Genomic DNA, 23,152 nt, shown 5'->3' on the forward strand with positions numbered 1-23,152 from the left:
TGTCCTACTAAGTTTAAGTAGCATGTTTGGATCTGCCTATTGAAAATTGACTATTCCAAACACAAGACACACCACTTGGGGAAAAAAAATTCATCATGCTAACTAAATTCATTCTGTGGCTTATAACGGCTGCTAGTTATCTGTATGATGTTGAAATATACAGACGAAGATGATGGCTGAGGAAATGGAAACAAATGGAATAAAATAATTCTGAGACATTACAAATGATAGGAGCACCTGTCCTAGAACACATTATTGGGTCAGGCTAATATGGTGGAAAGCTGATTTTAGGTAGAACTGAATTTCATTTTGACTATGCTTCTCCATTGCTGAGCAATTTATGGAACCTTTTTCAGCTTTGCCATACCCTTCACTAAATGGAGATTTTGGTATCATTAGTGTTGTGAAGGTGAAACAGGTTTTAGTGTGACTGACATGCCATGATGATGGATTCCTCATGCAGCTTTGAAAATCCCCTTGGTATGTATGTGTGCCCTTTTGCATCCAAGGCACTCCACTGTCTCACTCACACTGAAATACCCCCAGTCTTATTTTCTTAGCCTGACTACTATGGTGATATTTTATTAATATGGTGTTATTTTATTTGTACTGAAATGTGATTTTATTTGCATGTTAATAAATAAAGTTGCCTGGGGTCACAGCTAATAGCAAGCCATAGCAGAAGCTGGACAGTGGTGGTGCACGCCTTTAATCCCAGCTCTTGGGAGGCAGAGCTAGGTGGATCTCTGTGTGTTCAAGGATACAGCCAACATGGAGACACACACCTTTGATCTCAATACCAACCATAGAAGACCTGGAGGTCTATACAGATAGACAGTGACGTGGAGGTCATGTGGTTGGGTTTATAACCAGTGAGAAGGCGGAATAGAAAGTCAATAAAAAGGACAAACAGACAGGAAGTAGGTCTCTTGCTGAGGAGGACAGCAGCAGCAGTGAAGGGTAAGGTTTTTAGCTCTTAGCTCTTAGCTCTTGGGCTTTCCTCTCTGCATTGGCTCTGTGTTTCTTATTTAACAAGATGGTTACATCTACAGACTACCAGGTCTTTGGACTGTCCAGGACTTACAGAAGGCTGACTGGCTCAGACTGTAAGCTTCTGGGTATGCTGCCTCTTTACAAGGTCCTCTGGTTTATCTTTGTGTTCCTTAGATGATGGTGGAGGAATAAAAACAGAGGTAATGGTTTTAAGATTAGAGTATTGACTGCCAAACTCACTAACTGCAGTCAGAGGAGCGCCAAAATGCCAGGGGAGAGGAAGTGTCTGAACTGAAGGTTTCCAATGGAGAGTCACAGAGGCTTACCTGGTGGAATCTTCCTAACCTGCCAGGTATGTGCCAGCTAGACACCGCAGACAACACACCCAGCCTTAATACTACTTATCCATTCACTTTATAAGGATAACAACCACAGGTATTTTCGATTTTCAGAAACTTAACTCTTTGTGGAGGAAAGGGTTTATTTTACCTTATAACTCTCAGGTCACACTCCATCACTGAGGGAATTTAGGGTGGAAACTCCAAGTAGGAACCTGGAGGCAGGAGCTGATGTAGAAGCCATGGAGGAGTGCTGCTTACTGGTTTGCTCCTCGTGGCTTGCTCAGTCTGTTTTCCTACAGAGCTCAGGAACACCAGCTCAGGTGGGATGGACTTTTTTACATCAATCATTAATCAAGAAAATGTTTCACAAACTTGCCTATAGGCTACTATTATGGAGGAATTTCCTCAGTTGAGAGCCCCTCTTCCCAAAGGACATTAGCTTGTATCAAGTTGACAAAAAAAAAAAAAAAAAAAAAAACTAACTAGGACAAACAAATGGAATCTAGAGCCTACAATCTCAACAGGGTGAAAATGAGCCCTTGGAGGGTCAAAATCTCTGACTGCTTTATATATAAAATACAGATAAACTATATAGTGCATATATGGCAAACATAAACATTATATAACACAGATACACTACACAGTAATGCATACTACCACAGATATATATATATATATATATATATATATATATATATATATATATGCAATTTGTAGTATCTGTAATTCTACATTTTTCCACCATGATATTTTTATTGATTATTTGGGAATTTCCCATAATGCACTCTGGTCATGCTTAATTCCCAGTCCAGGTACACACACACCCCAAACTTAACTTTTAAGTATATTTTGTGAATACACCTTGCATCTAAGTAGAGAGTTGCCTGCATACATAGAAATATGGATAGCATTTGTTTTAAAAATATTTTAATTTATTGTATAGAAAATAAAGCAAAATGACATTAATGACAATGCAGCCATGGATGCTTCTAATGTCACAATGAACATATATATATATATATATATATATAAATGATTAGTGGGGGAACTAATAAATTAAAATAGTCTTCCAAGACTCTGTCATGATGAATCTTTTCTGTATCAATTGCTGCATTCCAAGAGGATCTAAAACTGAATGCCCTCCTTAGGGACTACCCAAAATGATTCAATTTAGAGATGACATGTCATAATCAGACATGAGAGACATTTTTTTCCAGGAATACATCTTACTTATCAATGGACACAATGCAGAACAAAGCAGAAATAAGGAAATAATTAAAACAAATGTATAAATAAGTTAAAAGGTTTTAAAATAATTTTTCATCTATATCTTCTATGTTTAGTGATATTTATTAGAGTTCTATCATCTGATGCTTACAGTAAAATATAAAAGCAGACATACTTTTGAAAGGAGAAGGAAATTACATGTTGAAGCCCTTTTGATTATGATTTTATTTGTTTACAGAATTTTCATGTATTGGATAAAATGACCTCCATGTTTGCTTGTTTTTCATGACTTTTCTATAGTCGTGTCTCCTTGCCTGGCCAGTACTTGGGCTGCTGCACACGATCCCTTGCAGCACATGTTTCCTTCTTGAAGCTTGAAGACACCATTGTTTTGTCTCTGGTGGTTATAAAGCTGCTGCGTTTTGAAATATACTTTTTCTTTAAAACAAAAAGTACAGCCATGCTTAGGAAAATGGACACTGTACCAAGGAGTGTGGTCAGTCCCAGGTATATGTGTCTAAAAGGAGAGAGAATCTCGGTTATAATTATCACAACTACTCAACTTGAAATAAAACATAAACTGAAGGTTCTAGTATTGTGATGATGACTCTCTTAGAGGACACAGATGTAGAGTAGGCCTGTGGCTATGAATACTGGTGACCTACTGCCAGCCATTTGCTACTGTATTTCTTAGTAGTATTGTCATTCCGAGTTACTGCAAATGATATAATAAACTCCATTTCCTCTGTAAGGAGTTCCTGAAGTCGGGCAGTCATCTTCCTGCTTGCTCAGGGCAGTCCCAGTTAGGCTACTGCTGTCCTAAGTATAATTTTAAAAGGATCTCTTTCACTTTCCAAAGTGTCTAGGTTTGACTAAGTCATGTGGTGATCCTGTCTCAAATATTCCTCTCACACATTCCAAGGAAAGGCTGCAGCAAGCAATTTGAAGGAGGGGTCAGAATTCTTCGTGGCACAGAACTGCCTGAAAATGAGCCTGATGCTCAGTTTGTTCTCTTGCCTCAGAAGTCTTTAGTACCAGAAGAACATAGAAGGACAGGCTTTACGCTTTGTCCTGGTCACATGGTAAATGCTCTCACAGTCTCCACCTCACACAACTGGCACATTACAGTGAATACTTAGTCTCAGCAAATGAGAGCAGACGCCAAATCATACTCCCCAAACTGGCCTGGTTTATGGACCAAAAACCCTTTACACATAAACATCAAAGCCTATTAAACCTATCTTATTTGAGATGGTCTGACTAATTCACATTCAGCTCAGATGCTGGAGATCCAGCTTTACTTCTCTAAAACAAAGTGTTCAGCTTGTAAGTCTTTGAAAAAAAAAGGAAGTCCCTGGTCTTAAGCCACTGGAGTATGGCTTTGAGCAATAAGGAGAATAAAGGTTTGATGAACAGGACTGAATGATACCGTAGTGAGAAAACCACGCTCTCCACCCTAGACACGCTCACCCACACAGAGGAAGCTTTTTACTTTTATGCATTTCAAGTACTGGAATAATTGAACATCAGCTTGGCAATAAGAGCCGGACGGATTGAGAGCCAAATCCAGATCTTGCCCAGGGGATTAGTGCTGACGTAAATGGTACAGTTTGGCTCAATTTAAAAAAGAATAGAATTAAACCCAGACTGTGACCTAAATTTAAATGCATCTCAGTTTCAGGGAATGTCTTGCCATTTGTGTACAAAAACTTTCAAAAATGTCATTATATTCTAGAAATTTTCATCATTTGTCATATGTGCATGCTCATGAGTATATGCGTGTGTGTGTGTGGGTGTGTGTGTGTGTGTGTGTGTGTGTGTGTGTGTGTGTGTGTATGTTATAAGGCAGGGTTATTCACTCTGTAGATTCAGGTTAGCCAAGAACATATTATATAGCTCAGGCTGACCTCAAGGGAGCATTAGTTCTCTTCTGTTAGCCCCCTAAAATTCTGGGATTCTAGGTGTGAGGCATTTTATCTGACGAATTTTCATCATATTAAAAAATGATTATTTGAGGGGGCATAAATTAGAACAAAGTATAATGATACATGTGTGCAAAATTCATTAAATCTATTACTTTGTATAATAACTTAAAAATAAGAATAAAATAATGACATTTAAAATGAAATTCAGTGTTAACACTGGGAACTATATATCTTAAGTCAAATATCAAATAATAGAATGGTATATGAAAGAGCTCCCAGTTTTTGGTTGATTTATCTTACAAACATGGAAACTCCATATGAAATTCTAGGTTTCAGTGATGTTATATAAAATGTGATGTAGCAGCACAGAGATCTGGGAATGTGTTTGACATGGTACCTGAAAGCATGTGAGTCATACAGTCTGCAGGAGCCTCTGCTTCCACATTTTTTAAATCCCCATTTGAGGCATGAAGTATCAATCAAAACACCAAAATACACAGGAGCTGGGATTCCTGCTGCAAGAAACACAAATGATTGCATCTAAGTTTTTGGTTATGAATGGTGACGCAGAACCACTTACTTACCTTGAGCCCAGTAATCACTGCTTGGGAGACAAAAAGCCACAGTTTCTCACAGAGACCTCTTTCTATGGCTCAGGGTTTGGTCCCAAGCTCTGGACTAATACAGTAACACTCATTAGTATACCTCCACGTACACATCTCCGATGCATTATACTTAATGTGAACACAACTTCTCCCTCAACTGACTCATCGAGTGGCCAGGGCGAGGAGCTTGGATGCCATCTTTGAGCCCCTCACTCGCTCCTTTTTAGTATATCCCAAGTCATGTAAAATCTCTACTTAGGTGTCTGTTCTCCTCTCTACTGCTGTAATATAAAGCTTAGCAATGGTATGTGTACAGCTCACTAGTAGATAATTTGCCTAGCATACTTCAGGGCCCTGGGTTCGATTCCTAGCAACCCCACTCCCAATAAAAGCGATAGCTAAAGATTCCTTTTGCCAATTTCCTTAGCACTCTCTTACCTATTTACTGCAAATAACCACATAGATAATTGCCTAAGGTGTTTGTTCCAAGACCAAACAGTACATTTCTGGCCTCATTGAGGTCATATTCATTGCCTTATATTTTGGATCTCAGTTTTATTGAATGTCTTTTGATGCTTAAAATAATCTGTCCTCTTGCCTAATGCCTTGAGTAGCTTTCTTTCTCTGAAACAAATTGACTTTTCTTATCTCCCTTTTCTTCTTCTTCTTCTTCTTCTTCTTCTTCTTCTTCTTCTTCTTCTTCTTCTTCTTCTTCTTCTTCTTCTTCTTCTTCTTCTTCTTTTGCGAGGGGGACAGGGTTTCTCTGTGCAGCTTTGGAGCCTTTCCTAGAACTCGCTCTGTAGATCGGGCTGGTCTCCAACTCACATAGATCCTCCTACCTCTGCCTCCCAAGTACTGGAATTAAAAACTTGCACCATCACCCTTCCTCCCTGCCTCTGTCTTCTTAATGCACACATACCCTTTGAGTCTCAGTTTAAGTGATTCCCTTCAGAAAGGGCCGTTCCTATGACCTAAAGTGTATTAATTCTGCTCACCAGCCTACAGTACTTGTTCCCTTTCACAAACCCTTAATGCTCTTGGAACAGCTTGTTTAATTGTGCTCTCTGCCAGAACACAAACTATGCAGGCACAGGGAGTTCTTTTCTTACTTGTGCTATAGTGCTCATCGTTGCTCAGTAACTGATTATTGAGGGCAAAATCCTTCCTAGGGAGAAAAGATAATTCTTACCAACAAATTCCAACACAAGAATTCTGGAAGGATTAAAATGAGTTCATAGTTTCATTTCTGTTTTATGCATTGCAAACAGATGGTCTATTAACATCTGTTTTGCACCATTGTTGCTGTTGTTTATGAGTCACCAACATTTTTACACCTAACAAAGGAACAGTTCAAGGTATTTGAATGAATCATTGTGGGGAGAGCATGTCAAGGGCGTGGTCCATGCAGCAGGGGCATGCTTGGTAAACAGCTATGGCAGGAAGCATAGAAAACTCTGGCTAGAAATTGACAGGTTATCAACCTCAAGCCCCCCTTCATTAGAGATATCCTCCTCCAGCTAGGTCTCACCTCCTAAAGGTACCTCAACCTTCCAAATGGTGACACCAGCTTGGTTTCTGACACTTAAACAAATGAAACCCACGAGAGCACATTTCATATTCAAACCACAGTGTATAGTTACACAAAATAGTGTACTCTTACTAAAGCCATCCTAATGTATTCATGATACCATCATGACACACAGGCCTTTGATAACAAACAGGAATTACTTTTAAAATATTGCCTGCTTAAAATTCCATTGAAGTTTTATAAATAGTCATGATATAATTGATTTAATTTAGAATCAATTATAGTCATTTCAGCTTCAGGCAAAACATATGGCAGAAATGAAATAATGATGTCATCTCACAGATCACTTATTATTGACAAATGATCTTTGTTGTGGAGACAGTTACAGCCCTCACTTTCACCAAGAGGCCATTATCCAGTGATGGTCTACCCTAAAGTCAGCTTTCAGGACAGAATGGGCAAAATGATACACAGTGTCACCTATATAGTTCTCACCTGAAATATTTTATTGACTGTTTACAAAAACAACCAGGTAAATGCAAATGAAGAGTAGCCATAAAAATGACAGACTTGCCTAAATACAAAAAGGAAGGATTATTAGAGGCTGACAAGGGTAGCTAAATGCAGTACATGGCCCTCCACTCACTTTGGAACAAGAGTGTAGAAGGGTGTAGAAGGACATCATTATAGTGAATTAAATTCGATTGTGTAATATATAGAAGATATAATAACACATTGGTACCAAATTTCTTGACTGTGACGATGCATTGTGGTCATACAAAATGACGACATTTGTACCTGTAGAAGAGTGCAAGCCATGGTCCTTAAACAGTGACAAACCAGGAAGTCCATACTCATTTGAAATCGTGCATCAGTATAAACTGTAGGAGGCTCAGTTTAGAGAAAGCATTGGAAGAACCTGAGTGGATGTAGTCTAACAACCTAGTGATCTTTTTGCTACTCTATGGAGCCAGCCTTCCTGAATCCCCCAAAACTGGGAGCATGGTTTAGGCCCTTACCTTGAGCTTTGTCTCTCAGTGATTGCAATCCTTCTTTATGAAAGAGGCCCATGTACTTTGAATCCTCCATCAACAGAGTCTATCCTTATGCTTATCACAGATCCTTCCTTCTTAGGCCCTTACCCTGAGTGCTGTTCATCAGCCAATAGAACTCATTCTCAATAAGGTTACAGGTGCTTTGATAGCTTGCCAGGGGATTTCAATGTAGCTGTCCCTGAAGTTTTGTTGTGATGATTGTGGAGACTTTCCCTCCAAGTTTTACTGTGCTTAAATGTGTAAGAAAAATAAACTATGAGGTCAGACGCTGGAAGTTTTGACCCAGAAGCTGCTAAAGTAGTGCTGACCCAAGTTTCACTCTTCACCTTCCATGGATTATTTCCCCACTGTCCATGACACTTCTGGGGCCCTTGACAATAAACCAATATAAACACACACACATACAGACAATGTTTTAGAAAGAGAAGAAAAAAATGTCATTTTGATTATACTTACCAAGAACTCTTATTGCTAAAGTGTAGATACCCAGAGCAAAAGACTTAAGTTGTGGTTGAATGCACCTAAAATAGGAAAAGCACCATTTAGAAAATATGGCCTGAGAGATTTCTCAATGGCTAAAGCACTTGCCACACAACTATGGAGGGTGAAGTTTGGAAACTCAGAACACACATAAATATTGAGTGGACTTGGTAATCTGGCTGTTAGTACAGCCTGAGAAAGCAAAGGCAGGCAATCATCAGAGCAAGATGGCTAGTAGATGTTTAACATGAGTTCTGACTAGGAGATGCTGCTTCAAGGAATAAGGTAGAAGGGCACTGAAAGAACATTTGAGGAGATTGCCAACATCAATCTAGGCCCTGCTCAAGAGGGCACACCCACACGAGTATGCACTATACACATGCAAACATGTACATGTATACACATCACACACACATACACACACATAAACACCTTTTCATACAACCTTTAATCTGGTCATGATTATCTAATCATTCTTTAATTTCATTAATTTGATTTAAAAGAGTGATACAATCCTCACATTTTAAAATATATGATCTACTAGAAATCAATGCTTAACTTTTATTTAAATAATTCTTTAAAATGTATATTCTAAATAATATACACAAAGGAATGCATATTTTAGGGTCTTGTATATAAAATTGTTTTCAGTCATTCACATAATATTCATAGATTAGAATTGATTAAAAAACATAACACCCATCATAGAAAATTCCAGTCTTAGCAGTAATGTGTAAAATATAATAGCCTACAGATCAAAATGGCCAGTTCAAAACACCATGTTATTAAACATACCTTTAAAGTATTTCACAATTGTCTATTACATACATTTGATGGAAGGTACATTTTATTTGTGTTATTAATAATGACTCCAACATCAGAAGCCCCAAATGGTGTTTAGTGTAAAACTTCAATGATGTAGGTTTTAACATTGCTCTAGATCAAGGATTTACAAATATATTGAACTAAGAAAACTCTTTTCAGCTATAAAAACCTAAGTGGGCTCATCTGACAGTGAAATCAGGGGCTGGGGCCAATTGTTTCAAAAAGCTATCAAGAATCATGACCACAGAGAAGAGTATATGTTGTATTTGATGAAAAAGTTGGAGTGAAGAAGTCTCAGCACTCACCTCAGGAGTAATATATACCCAGGTATGCCACCTAGAGATAACGTATATGACGTGATGACTGAAATCACAAGGAAATACAGAAACATTTGGGGACATCCGTTATCTTTCTGACACCTGCCCATCATGCCTGACCAGTTTCCTGACTTAGGGGCTGCAAGTCCGACACAAGTGCAGTTAGAAAATATCTGTAACACAGTAGAGAAAAGTCCAATTATTGAGATATATTTAATTAAATCAGAAGTTACATATTTCTTTTAAATACTTTTTTGTATAGTATACAGGTATTACATGAGCAATGGGGAATACTTTTTGCTTATACTAACATATATTAACATATTAATATATCAACATATATTAAGGTAAGTATATATTAGGTCTAATAGAATATTTCACTGTTTAAATAGCGACCTACAGTCTACACATGACTGTCACTATTTCATGCTTTGATTATTGTCATGATTATCTTTGTGCTCAACCTACTTCGACTCTCACCAACCACAATCTGCTTTCCACATAGTAACCAAGTGATCGCTCAAATTCTCTCACTGCCCTTAACCCTGAAATTAGGATTTATTATACATTTGTAAGAATCCCAAATCACTGTAGTGAATTATCCATTCTTATCATGTAGCTCCCAGATCTCACCCTGATCTCATTGGTCAACAATCTCCCCTATTACCCTCTGTTTTGCTTACACAAATTGCTCCTACAATGGCAAATTTACAGATCTGTTTTGTTCTAGAACCACCCCCTCCCCAGCTTGAACACAGCAAATTCACCTACATCTCATGGTCCTGTTACTTCCCATTCAGGAAAGTTTCCTCTTGCCTGCTCAGCTTCCCTTTGTCTACTTAGAGGTTTCTTTAGAGATAACTTCCATGAGCTCCCCTTCTAAACCACAGCCCATCTGTCTGCTCTGGTATCCTAATTCAGTCCCTGTCACTATGTACATGGCTATTTATCTTTAAGTTTCATCTCTCTACAAGAATATAACCTCTATGAAAGCAAGATCACCCTATCTTGTCACTACTACATATCCAGAGCCTAAAATTGACCTCATTTTCAGTTTTTAAGAAAAAAAACCATTAAATAAATGAGCAGAATTAGAAGATATGGAAGAATTTACCTTTTCTTTTAGGAAAAATAATCCTTATACATAAAAGAGAACTAAATATTGAATATGAAGGTGTAATTTTTTATCACCCATGGGTTATTTCTGTGCAGTTTATTTATGAGAATCTCATGATATTTATTATATATTTGTATCATACATTAAAAGAGTCCTAGTTTTTCTTTTCAACTTGACAGAAGTCAAAGTTATCTGAGAAAACTATAACTGAGAAATTGCCTTCATAATATTGGGCTGTAGGCAAGTCTGTAAAGCATTTTCTTATTTAGTGATTGATATGGGAGGGCCCAGTCCATTGTGGATTTTCACCCTTATGCAGGGTTTTCTGCATTGTATGAGAAAGGAGAATGAGCAAGCCACAGGGAGCAAGCTAATAAGCAGCCATCCTTTAGGGCCTCTACTTCAGTTCCTGCTTCTAGGTTCTTGCCTTGAGTTCCTGCCCTGACTTCCTTGGATGATGGACTGTGATGTGGAAGCATAAGTGAAATAAACCCTTTCTTCTCTAGGTCATGGTATTTTACCATAGCAATGGGAATACTAACTAAGACAGCAAGTTGTCATTTCCATCACTGAAGAGTGAATTTGCAAATAAAGAATGAAATAAAGTTGACACAATTCATATATATATATATATATATATATATATATATATATATATATATATTCTAATCCTGATCTTGTTTGCTGTTATATGTTCCTGTGTCTCACTATCATCTGGGGTGTCCTCAAATGTGTTGGGCTAAGCATTCATAACTAGCCAATAATTATATTTAAATATATTTGTTCTGTTCAGTTTTTATGGAAGACAGCATTTGGCCTGAAATGCCAAGATGTGATTAGAGGGGGGTCTGTTAATGACTGGAGGACATCAAGTCCTTCACAGCTAGTTTCAGTTGTGCACTGAGTGCTCAGCCCCAGTTTACTTACTTCACTGCTCCTGTGCAGCGAGATAAGGAGGTAAGGCCTTTGGAAGGTCAGGGAGATAACATGTTCAGGAATTAGTGCCCATATAAGAAAAAAAAAAAACACTTTAAAGTTTAAGCAGTACTGGGGACTGGGTTTCCAGTTGACAGGATTTGTGGAAAAGACTAGATCATGAGGGTTCTGAGTTAATCAACTGATTAATTCTTTGATAAATTCATAATATGGTGGTATTATTGGAAGTGGTCAAAGTGGGAGAAGGGGCTAGCTGGAGGAAGCTGTCACTGGGGAGGGCCTTGGAAAGATGTAGCCTGCCTTCCGATTCCCTTTCCCTTCCAGTTCACTGTGAGGTTGATGGTGGTCCATCACACAGTCCCCTGCAAGGTAAACTGAAGCACCACGGGCCCAGAAATAGCAAGCCTAAGGTCCATGGCCGAAGACACTGAAAAGTTACTCTTGAAAAACGCTTTCCTTTCTTTAAATGCTTCCTCTCAGGGAACTGTGAGAGTGACAAAAAGCCAACTACAACAGACACCTTGTCCTTCCTTTCTGCCTTCTGCTCTGAGGACATCTGCAAACCAGGTAGTCAGCCCTCATCTCGCACTGGACCCACTGGCTCTTTCAATTGGACTTCATTTCTACAACTATGAAGTAAATGCTTGCAGCTCAAGCCATTTGTCTCAACCACCTGGACAGGCTGAGTGAGCTTCCTACCTGGAGTTCTGACTCCATCCCCACTCTAGAGCTACTCAGCAGCTCAGACCATCTACTTTTGATCGAGCAGAGCTGCTTCAAAACCATCAAGTTCCCTGGAATCAGTTCTGGGTTCCTGGATCCATATCTTCACATACAGATCTCTTAACCCCCATATTTGTGCTGTCCCTAAAACCTCCTGTATCTACGAACTTTGAGATCAGGGGACTCAGATCCTAAAGTAGATCTTAAAAGTGATGCAATGTGTTTGGGACTTTCTTATTCTGGGCTAATAATTTTCACAATATAATGAGAGATGTAGACTAAACAATTATGAATGTTGTTATACCTGTTTCCTTAATTTTTTCCTTAATTCTTGCAGTTTTAGATCCATAAGAGTGTTTTAAATTCCCTATATTTATATACAAATACAAAGGTTGGGTCAGAACAAGGGATTCTGCCTGGGTGACCTCCCAAAACCCCATTGGACCAACATGGGTCTAAACAGTAGCCAGTTAGCAGGCAGATACATTAGGAGAAGTTTCTTACAATGTTCTTTCCACTCTGACTGGAGGATTGACAACCAGCAAGACAAGCTGACACATATGTGATCCCATTGTCCCCACACATGGGCTCCCATTTTGACTCTGAACATTTACATCTTGAGTTGCAATCTGAAAAGAGAGCTCGTTCATGATAAGAGACAGGTTTGGTTCTGAAAAGAAACGTAAGAGTATAAAATATTACCTCTTAGCAGGCAAAATCCTATTTTTAAACTGTCAATGCTCTTGAGTCATATAAATGCTGTGATATTGGCAACTGTTTGTCTTTTGAAAATACAATTGTGTTAAAGATCTTAGCATCTAAGTGTTAAATATGAGCCAACTGTTAACTGACTCTCCCTTAAGCTATGTCTTAAAAGGTTTGCCCATTCTAGCCACATCCACTTCTTAGCTTAAAGGTCTTATATTAAAGTCTCCTGATTCCTGGGTCCTGCAATGAATTTCTGAGGTAAGGTGGTTTGGTCCATGGTTACAAGACAGAAAAGTGAAATTCAAGGTATATTTATGACATTATGCATGCTGTCTTTTGTAACTGTGTGGACATCAGTATGATGGATATTGCTGATAGTAATGAATGAAAGCAGCTAACAGTGAACACCCTTCTTGCATCCATTATGATCATATACCTCCTTGTATATGTCTTTCAAATAATGCCCATGAATCCTTTGTCTCTATATTCTCTGATATGGAAATATAGGATATAGATATGATAGGATAAAAGGATGGATTGTTGAACCTACTTTTAAAGAGCAACTTGTTTAAAATGTTTTACATAGCTATTGATTTTAGGTGTTGATGCAAATTTAAAGTTTAGAGTTAATTTTGTTATACTATATATATATATATATATATATATATATATATATATATATATTTCTACTCTTGTTTGAGGTATTATGTTTATGTAACTCATTTCAATTATAATGGAAAATTAAGAAATAGAGATTAATAACTAGGTTTCTATGATAGTAAAACTTAGAGTCATGTTAAGTTTTCTAGGTATACATAGATATAATTCAATTAGGTAGGTTATCTTCAAACATTTCAAAGACCCACAAAATATGGCATTTAAAATGTTTTAGAACCTTAGACTTTCTGGACAATGAGACATGTTTGCTCCTGGCAGCACTGATTTGCTTCAGAGAGAAAGATGGGTGTTGAAGACACTCCATATGGAGTTTATCTTCTTCTTGGCAAAATAGTCATTTGGGCAAGAAACTGTTCTTGCCTAGACTGCTTGACAAAATGTTGTAAGGACTAGACATTCAGGACCCATAGGAAGGTGACCACTGAACACTGCAAGGCAAGATGGTCCTTCAGGTTCCTAATTCACAGAAGAAACTACCAAACATTCTACAGGACACAGAGAGAAGCAACTGAAAGAATCTAGGCCGGTAGGCTGAAAAATGAATGCCCCAACATTGCAGAAGAACTTTGGGTAACTGTTCAAGCAGCCAGCTATCTCTGTCATTCTAGATTTTTGGAAGTTGCTTAAAATGCATTTCCTATTTACTTAGATAATATTATATCCTTCTGAGGTCTTTGATGTAGTTGAAGACTAGATAGTCATAATCTTTCTTAGTTATCATAAAAGATAAGTTAGATATAAAACCTTAGACTCACAAATAAGAGATAAATAGAATATTTTCTTTGAATTTGCCAAATACAAATAGACTAGATATTGTAACTGTAATTCTTGCTTGATAACTATTTTGTTATATATAATTTTACTATATTAAAGTTTAAACTTTCCTCTTTTAATTAAACAGAAAAGGGGAAATGCTGTGGGATAATGCTTTTGTACATTGGTTTAATAAAATGCTGATGGGCCAGTAGCCAGGCATGAAAATAGGCAGGATAAGCAGACAAGGAGAATTCTGGGAAGAGGAAGGCTGACTCAGGAGACACCAGCCCACCATCCAGGGAGCAGCACGCAATGGCACACAGGTAAAGCCACGGGAAACATGGCAACATATAGATTAACAAAAATGGGCTGAGTTTAAGTGTAAGAGCTAGTCAGTGGTAGGCCTGAGCTAACGGCCAGGCAGTTTTAATTAATATAAGCCTCTGTGTGTTTACTTGGGTCTGAGTGGCTGTGGACTGGGCAGAACATAGGAAAACTTGCAGTTTCCCCATGTACAGAGGTCAACAGCATCCTTCATCATCTTTGCTTACAGAGTCCCCTGTTATTCAACAAATTTACAACTCATTTAGCCACAAAAATTTATTGGAACACTCTGAAGTACTAACTTTGGGAGGATGGAAAATGTTTCTAAATATTAATGAATAATACTTATCTTCCAAGTGTTGGTTTTCTTGAATTTTTTTTCTCTTTCTCTAGTCTCTCTGTAAGGCACTCACCCATTGGTATGTTATTTTGGCTTCATGTTATGTGTAATGCCCATAGACCTTTCATAATTCAGTTTCCTCCCTTATTTCATTTTCTTTTGTGTTGATCTCTCTCACTGTGAAGAATTTTTTATGGAGGTATTTTAGAGACTTAAATGAATAAACAATATTTTGAAATGTATACTCAGAGGCCAGATCAGTTTGTTTATTTATTCCTATGATGCTTGTGTAAATATAACTCTTAGCACATAGCAGAGTTAGAAACATGGTTTATGGGACCTGAATCATCAAAGAAAAAAAATGTCTTTCATTTGAGTCTAGGTCCTGCTATACAGTGTGGTCAAGCTTGGGTGTGGCTTGAACTCTCAGACCACCTGATTCAGCCTCTCTAGTATTAGTATTTAAAACACGTTAGTATTGAAATCACATTCATCAAAAAGTGGTATTTAGAGAAAGAGGCAGTGCTTTGGGCCCTTGCTTCTAATGTGTATCTAACCTATATGATTACAGCAGTAATTTCTTAGTTGGGGTAACAGTCCATCTACTCAGGCTGCTGTGGATTGGGCCATCTCAAAGGTCATGCCAAACAGAACAAAAGGGCATTTAACTGGGTCTCTGCAAAGTCCTCTGGGACCATTTAATCTTCTCTTCCATGAAGTGTTAATTGCTAGCTGAGATGAATGGTTTCATCTGAAGTTGTAATGACAATAATGTCTTTGAAAGACCAGCATCTGTCCCCATAGGCCCTTTGAGGTCAAGGTCACAGATGATTGGACCTCCAATGAACCTTGATGTGATGGAGGCCACCCACTCACATGCATATCAGGAAGGTCAGGTTAGACTGGGCACTTGCTCAAACTCACATTGTTTGTTAGTCACAAACCTAGGAGTGGACCCTTCCAGGCCTGTTGCATCTAAATTCTTGTTCTCCTATCAGCATTATTCTTCTTACTAAAAAACAGATATTCCCTCAGCTGTCAGCTCAAGCTTGTCAATAAAGGACCTCCTGGGTGTCTACAATCAAAATTACCTTTCAAACAAAGCAACACAAGAAAATCTCAGGGGAAGCATTTTGCATTAAAGTTAATTATTTTACATTACCAGGGAATATGTTTACTTTGCCATCTAGGGCAGACTTTAATTGCAAACACACCTATATGAAGGATGTGTTTGGCAGTAGGTTGTGGCTTAAATTTTTAATTATAAGAAGAGTTCCAACAAACACATTTGAGTGTTTATTCCCCAATGAGACTTCTTTCAGAGAGCTGTGCTGAGAAGTGAGGTACTTTCCTAGTGGTGCTGCCCTTCTTCGATTGCTACCACTGGCACAGCCATGCTCGAAGGTTAAATCTTTGTCACTTGTGGGGGCTGTTTTAAGAGTATGGAAAGCAATTCTGAAAGAGGAGTTTCAGAATGCACCAAACAATGCCAGCATTGACTGCAATTCAGCTACAGTCTCTCAAGGTGACTCTGCTGAAGAGGCTAGTACTCAATGGTTATATTATCTTTTATTTCTTTAAAATATTTTATCTTTTATCATAAAACATTCATAATATGAACCTCAAAAGTTTGCAGCTGTTGTCTATGTATTCACTTTGCCTTAGAAACAGCATAATGCAGAAAGAACAGTATACCTTGAGTTAAGCCTGTGTGCAAGGTCAAGATCTGCCTTTGATAGACATTAAGTTTGGGAAGCAAATTGACTTTTTAAAACTCACTTTCCTTCAAAGAAGTTTAGCAAAACTAACTTGCATAAAAGTGTAGAGGATATGCATTAGAAAATGAAACTCATGATGCTTTCTAAATTGAAAACTACAAACAATTCCACCATTCTGGTCTATAATGAATATAAAAGGTACAGCCAAAGACAGCACAAGGCTTCTATTCTCTGCAGAGTCTTCTAGCAATTCATAGTTACCATTAACACTCTTATTGTCCATTTCTGACCCCAGCGGACTCCTCAGCCTCATAATCCTGCTAGGAATGCATTTCTATTTATCTTTGCATTCACTGTTTCCATTTTAAACAGGAGAAATTATAGTGTGTGCTTAGTTGCAAGCAGAAGATGTCATGTTGGTGAAGAAAATGGAGGCTAGAATGTAGAGACAAGGCAGATGATCAGAAAGAGCAAGAGGAGAGATAAAAATGTAGAGGATTAAAAATATCCTCTGTAAGACTATGTGCTTGAATACTTGACTCTACCACTAGGTGGTGGTGTTTGGGGAGGCTGTGGAAGCTTTGGGAGGTGACATCTGTAGGTCACTGGGTCAGAAGGCCTTGAGGTTTGTAACACAACGTTCCTTCCTGTCTCAGCTCTGTCTCCTGGTCTGATGAGATGGGAGCAAGCAGTTCCTATGCACTCACAAAGGCATGGGGCCATCTGCTGCTATTCCTTAACCTCTATGATGGGCTGTATATTTCCCTTCAAACTGTAAGCCCAAATAAACACTACCTTTCTCAAACTGCTTCTTGTTAGGTATTTGATCGCAGGCATTGAAAACAAGAAACTAGTGAATACAAGACCTGAGCCTGCCTTTCTGCCTCTGCAGGGCTTCAAGCAGTCTGGTAGATTTAATCTAAATCCTCTCTGGTACATGGTAGAGGCTCAATAACATCTGTAGATGAACAGTGTAAAATAATTGAAAGGACGCAGACACTCCCTCTGGTGGAGTGATAAGAAGGATTCTTAAATGGGATAGTGAAATAGGTCTTGGAAGATTCAGCTTTGCATTAAGAAAAAAAGCTAGAAACAACACAATTAAATCACCTCCTACATACGGGATGGCATAGGAATGAGGGTAAAAACAGGAAATATAAGTTATTCATGTTCTTTAGACTCAGTGCAAGATGGACAGGTAAAGATAGCTGCCATTAGATAACTTTTTCTGCTGAACTTTGCTGTGTTTTTAGCACAGCAGAGACTAGGAGGGATGGCCTAAAGATCAACCCACTTAACTGGGAGTCCAGAGGGGAGAAAAGGCAACTGCTTGCAACTGTTTTATGGCAGGCAAGTGCTAATCACAACCACGTATATGACATTACTTAAGACTTCCACAATCTTAAAAGACAGTTGTTATTCTATTTTTAAAACAAGAACATTATAGCCAAATTGATTCAACCCATAAATAATCACTTTACTAAAAATTCGAGCTCTGTATTCCCGTGATTGCATTGTTTCATTTGTTAGGTTAATTTTCTAACATAAGATTTAGCAATTTTTATACTTCTATAAGACATTCAAATTCAAATTTGGGAGAAACTACAAAATTGGGAGACAATAACAGATTCTAAGCTTTAAGTAGTATCAGCTATTCCATTAAAAAGTTACTTTCTATAAGTTATGAGCCTTAAAATATTAAATTAATCTTATTAGAAAACTCTACTGACAATTGAGTTAAGCTATCCCATCTCCTCAAGTGATGTTGCGAGGGAACATACCCTTGGTAGGACACAGTCAGTCCAGCCACACCAGGATTTTCACATCCCAAGGCAAACAGAGAGAGGAAGAGGAGGTAACCAAAGACAGATGATCCCAAGTAGAGTTTTGTAGCTTCAAATACACCCAGCCTGAATTTTTTCATAATTATTCCCCCAGAGAATATTCCAAGGGCCACTGCAGGAATGTTGATGAGCCCTGAGGAATAAGAAAAACAAGAGATCTCTGAGCATCACACGTGTGTCCTTAGTGATTGCAAAAACCCACCAATTGTTCTGATGTATTAAACTGTGCTTATGAAAATATTGTTACTATTATTGGTAAACATATACCAAGAGTTTGTGATGAGAATAAAGGTCATGGGTTAACAACAGCATAAAATGAAGTATCAGAGCCTCACATTCTACATGACACAATATTCATCTCCATTAATGCTGAATGAATTGATGAAACAATGTCTTTTCTGGTAGATGCCCAGAACTAGCATTCTCAATCAGGTGGCAGTTGAGTAGACATTAACGCTCCTTAACACTATCCATAGTATAATAGGCACAGAAAATGAAGGGAAGTTTGTTGTTTATGTTTTGCTTTCTAATTTCTAGCTCAAACAAAATCTTGTTGATTCAGCCTCTTAGTCTCTTGTTTTAAAGCTCTCCTTACAGCTAAAGTGGCATGTGTCATCATGTGTGCATGTGCCAGGTACTCACACTATCCTTCACATTTGGTCTTTACTGCAATCTTAAGAGTACGCATATTATTATCCTCTAGAGAGAAATTTCTTCGTGATTATGATTAGCAATGATTAAGACTCAATTGAAGTGTAGGAAGGCTAAAGTCAAGTCCTCTTTCCTCCCTCACTTGGCTGTATTAGTCATATCTTCTTCAAGGTATTAGGAAATGGAATCTTAGACACAGAGTTATGCAACCTCACTAGTCGTCAAGCAAACGTGATTTAAAACCAGCAGAGGGAGTGGTCCCACCAGGTGATGGAGAGTATGTACTCAGAGACCTTGGTACCTGGGTTTAGGCATCTTCATTTCAGCCACTTAGCAGCTATACAACTGCAGGCAATTTTCTAAATGCCTCTAAACCTGCCCACTGTCAACTATCCATTAAAGTCTGAGTATTCCTTACCTAAATGCTTGGGACTAATGTACTTTTGAATTTTTGACAATTTTAGAGTATACACACATAATGAGATGTCCTGGAGATGAGATCCATATCTCACCAGAAAATTTAATTTTATGTATCGTATACATAGCACTATAACACAGTCTGAAGGTAATTTTATACAATATCTTTTATTCTGAATGCGCTCAATCACTCAAGGTCAGGAGTCAACTTTCCCACTTGTGGTATCATGTTGGCATTTTTTATTTCTGGTTTGGGATGTTGAACCTGAAATGGTGTTGAGGTGATGAAATGATGTTATTCATGAGTGTCTCTTAGCACAATATCTAACACAGAAGTATTCATTTCTACCAGATTGGCAAAGATGAAATAATATATGGGAGTGGGGAGTATACCCTTCGTATTTAAGAAAGACCAGGCCTAAGATATAGGTATGTGATCCCAACTATGCAGGAGATGGATACAGGGAGGTTATGAGGCCTGAGTCGAATAGAGAAGACAGTTCAAAGGCCAACCTGGGCATTTTAGTTAGATGCTATAAATAAATGAAAGAAAGGGATTGGGGATGTTGCTCATTGGTAGAATGCTTGGCTAGCATGTTCAGGTGCCTGTATTCAACCCCTACACATCACAAAATAAATACAAATAAATAAAGATATCATTACTACTCTATACTTTCTTTTATTTTATAATTTATATACTTAATCTTTTATCTAATCTTCATGGAATTAAAGGAAATAACCTTTCTGGCTTACTCTTATATTACCTTGTTTGTTTTTTTTAAAAAAAATGTATCTACCACATATCTATAGATGAAACGTTATTTAATCCATCCTTTTTATTTGACTATAAGCTGTAAGTCTTAATATTATAATTGACACATTAGAAACCAGCCCAGCCTGGCTAAGGACATAGCTCCAGGATAGAGTCTAGGTTAGAAATGGGCTCATCTTCACAAGGTTATGACTGGAACTTACTAAAATGGAATAGAGGAGATGCTACCTTTGCTCTCCAGCTAAAGTGAGATTTGTGGAGTGTGGCAAGTGAAGGAGATGGAAGTATCCTGAGACTTTGAAGGGGCAACAATCAGCTAAAAGACGTGTGATTGACACTTTAAAAATGAAGAACATGCTAGGAAGTATGTAACAGATCTGGATACTTGTGCTTCAAATTCATTCATGCTAACAGTTTCTCCTAATTAAAAATAAAGTCTAAGTGTGAAAACAGAATTCTCTCTCTCTCTTTCGCTGTCTCTCTGTCTCCGTCTCTCTCTCTCTCTAGTGTGTGTGTGTGTGTGTGTGTGTGTGTGTGTGTGTGTGTGTGTGTGTGTGACCTTCTATTCTCCATCTTAGAAGTCAGCAGCTTTACTAGGGATTCTGTGTCTATTCTGTTAGTCCTCATGGTAATGTGAATGAGAAGTTTTACTCATAGACTCAGACGTTTGAATATTTGGTCTCCAGTTTGTGGAGCTGTTTGGAGAAGTTACAAGGAAGTGAAGCCTTGCTGAAGGAAGTACTTGACTGGAAGAAGGCTTTGAGAGTTTAAAGCCTCTTTCCACTTTCAGTTCGCTCTCTCTTTTATGTTTATGTTTGAAGATGTAAGATGAGGAGCTATTGACTATTGATGGGTGCTAGGGGAAGGACTGTCAGTTTTCTTAAAAATGTGGCTACTTGTGGTAGACCATGCTTCAGTGGATGGTCCCATATCTATAACTATATGGGCAGCATAAATTGTACTCAGTGAGATATATATTAACACACACACACACACACACACACACACACACACACACCATCTATCTATCTATCTATCTATCTATCTATCTATCTATCTATCATCTATCTATCTATCATCTATCTATCTATCACACACACACACACACACACACACACTCACTATCCAGTAAATATATTGAATATTGAATATGGGGACTAGCTTCAGGCAGGAGTGAGGGTGTCTATTATCAAAATAAACTGCATGCATGAAAGTCTCAAGGGCTTCTGAGAACATCATGGCCAGCAGAGTAACAATCTGCAGTGGGGGAGGGGGAATAAGGTAGTTCAGTTCTTCAGTTCAACACAACTAAGTAGCTGGTATTGGTTCAAACTAAAAGAGTCCTACTCCAGGTAGTTTACTTTAGGCATATTTAAGCACAGCACAATTTGCTGAAAAGTTTCCTGACGATAATTAACTCAATCTCATGTATACAACAAAGCTTAAGACATAACTACATTGAAACTCTTTGTAACATATGTGTGACATCTTCCATGAAGATGAGTTCTATAGATTAACTGAGAAAAACAAGCTCCAGATAAGTCTGAAGGAGGATCTGTTGTGGTCTTGGCCACACAAATAGTGCAAAGGTCATCAGGTTGTTAGCCACTTCTGCTCCTAGCCTTCGGGGCAGATAATAGGTTATATATCTACCTTTGAAGGGACAACCCTGTATGTTTAAGGTTCCTGGTTCCTCCAGTACTTATCTGTGAGGACAAGAACCTCTGTGCCTCCCATAAAAATCTAGTAAAAACTTGTTTAAAAATATCCCAGGGATCTCCCACAGGTTTCAGACCTTCTGCAGCGCCTACCCACTGAGCCATCTCTCCAGCCCAATTTTCTATTATGAACATCTCATTCATGACTCCAGTATGGGAGAGATCAACTGCCCAGATGCAGTGTTGTATGATACTGAATAATGAGGAACAGGCACATCTTCAAAGACATGGGCCTTCATGCAGATTCCTGGGAAAAGGTTTTGGGTTTGTTTGTTCATTTTTATCTCTTTATTCTGATTGAACCTTGTCTTTCATATTATATAAAAACTTTATTAGAAATGGATTTATCTAATAAGTGAAAACTGAAACAATTAAATATTAATATTATAAGTATTAGGAAAACATTTCAGTGATTTGGGGGCTTAATGTACAGTTTTAAAAACAGAATCAAAATAACACAAGAAAGAAAATGACTAAAAGTTGGGCTTAATTAAAATGATGATCATGACCATTATCAAAATTAAAAGGTCTTACTTATCAAGTCAGGTAGAAAGGAACGAGGAGTAGAGGGAAGGGAAAATATATTCAGATTATATTGTCTGAGAAAATAATCTATGTTTAATAAAAGGGAAAAATTTTAAAAGCCAGGTAAAGTGTATGAGAAATACTTACAACACACACACATTTAATGAGGAATTTGTATCAAGAAAAATATACAGTAGCCATAACTTACTAAGTGAAAGATTGCCAATCAAATAAATAAATAACATGGGCAAGTGACTCAAACAAGTTAGTAGAAGTGACTAATGAGCCTATGCAGATATACTCAACATAAATGGTCATAGGGTAAATGATATCACAATGAAAAAGGCTGACAATATCAAGGTCTGGTAAAAATGTGGGATGATTAGCATGCATTCACATATTCAGTGCATGTTTAAGTGTGCTCAGCCATGATGTTTCTTAGCATTATCTACTCTATCACAGATTGCCTATGATCTAGTATTTGCACACCATGTGCTAATCAAAGAAAATGAATATACCCATAGAATGATCATGACTGTGTGATCTACAGTAGCCAAAAGAATAAAACTATCAAAAGGACCATCAGCACTAACGTGACTAAATATAAGTAATTCATGCTACACTGATAT

General features: G+C 37.8%; 1 protein-coding gene across 10 annotated transcripts in view; it reads right to left on the minus strand.

Moving 5' to 3' along the window:
• Nucleotides 1–2,851: 2,851 nt before the first annotated feature.
• The window catches only part of Slco1c1 (solute carrier organic anion transporter family member 1C1), a 42,219-nt gene continuing 21,918 nt past the window's right edge, over nt 2,852–23,152 (minus strand). For all 10 annotated transcript variants that reach the window (XM_028872245.2, XM_028872244.2, XM_028872246.2 and 7 more), the window contains 6 exons: nt 18,378–18,573; nt 12,577–12,742; nt 9,285–9,469; nt 8,131–8,195; nt 4,884–5,001; nt 2,852–3,078 (listed from right to left, as the gene is read on the minus strand). In XM_028872245.2, coding sequence (XP_028728078.1) covers nt 2,856–3,078; nt 4,884–5,001; nt 8,131–8,195; nt 9,285–9,469; nt 12,577–12,742; nt 18,378–18,573 — 953 coding nt within the window. In that variant the 3' untranslated portion in view covers nt 2,852–2,855. The remainder of the gene's footprint in view (nt 3,079–4,883; nt 5,002–8,130; nt 8,196–9,284; nt 9,470–12,576; nt 12,743–18,377; nt 18,574–23,152) is intronic.

The sequence above is a fragment of the Peromyscus leucopus genome, chromosome 3 (genome assembly GCF_004664715.2).
Source record: "Peromyscus leucopus breed LL Stock chromosome 3, UCI_PerLeu_2.1, whole genome shotgun sequence".
Taxonomy (NCBI): Eukaryota; Metazoa; Chordata; class Mammalia; order Rodentia; family Cricetidae; genus Peromyscus; species Peromyscus leucopus.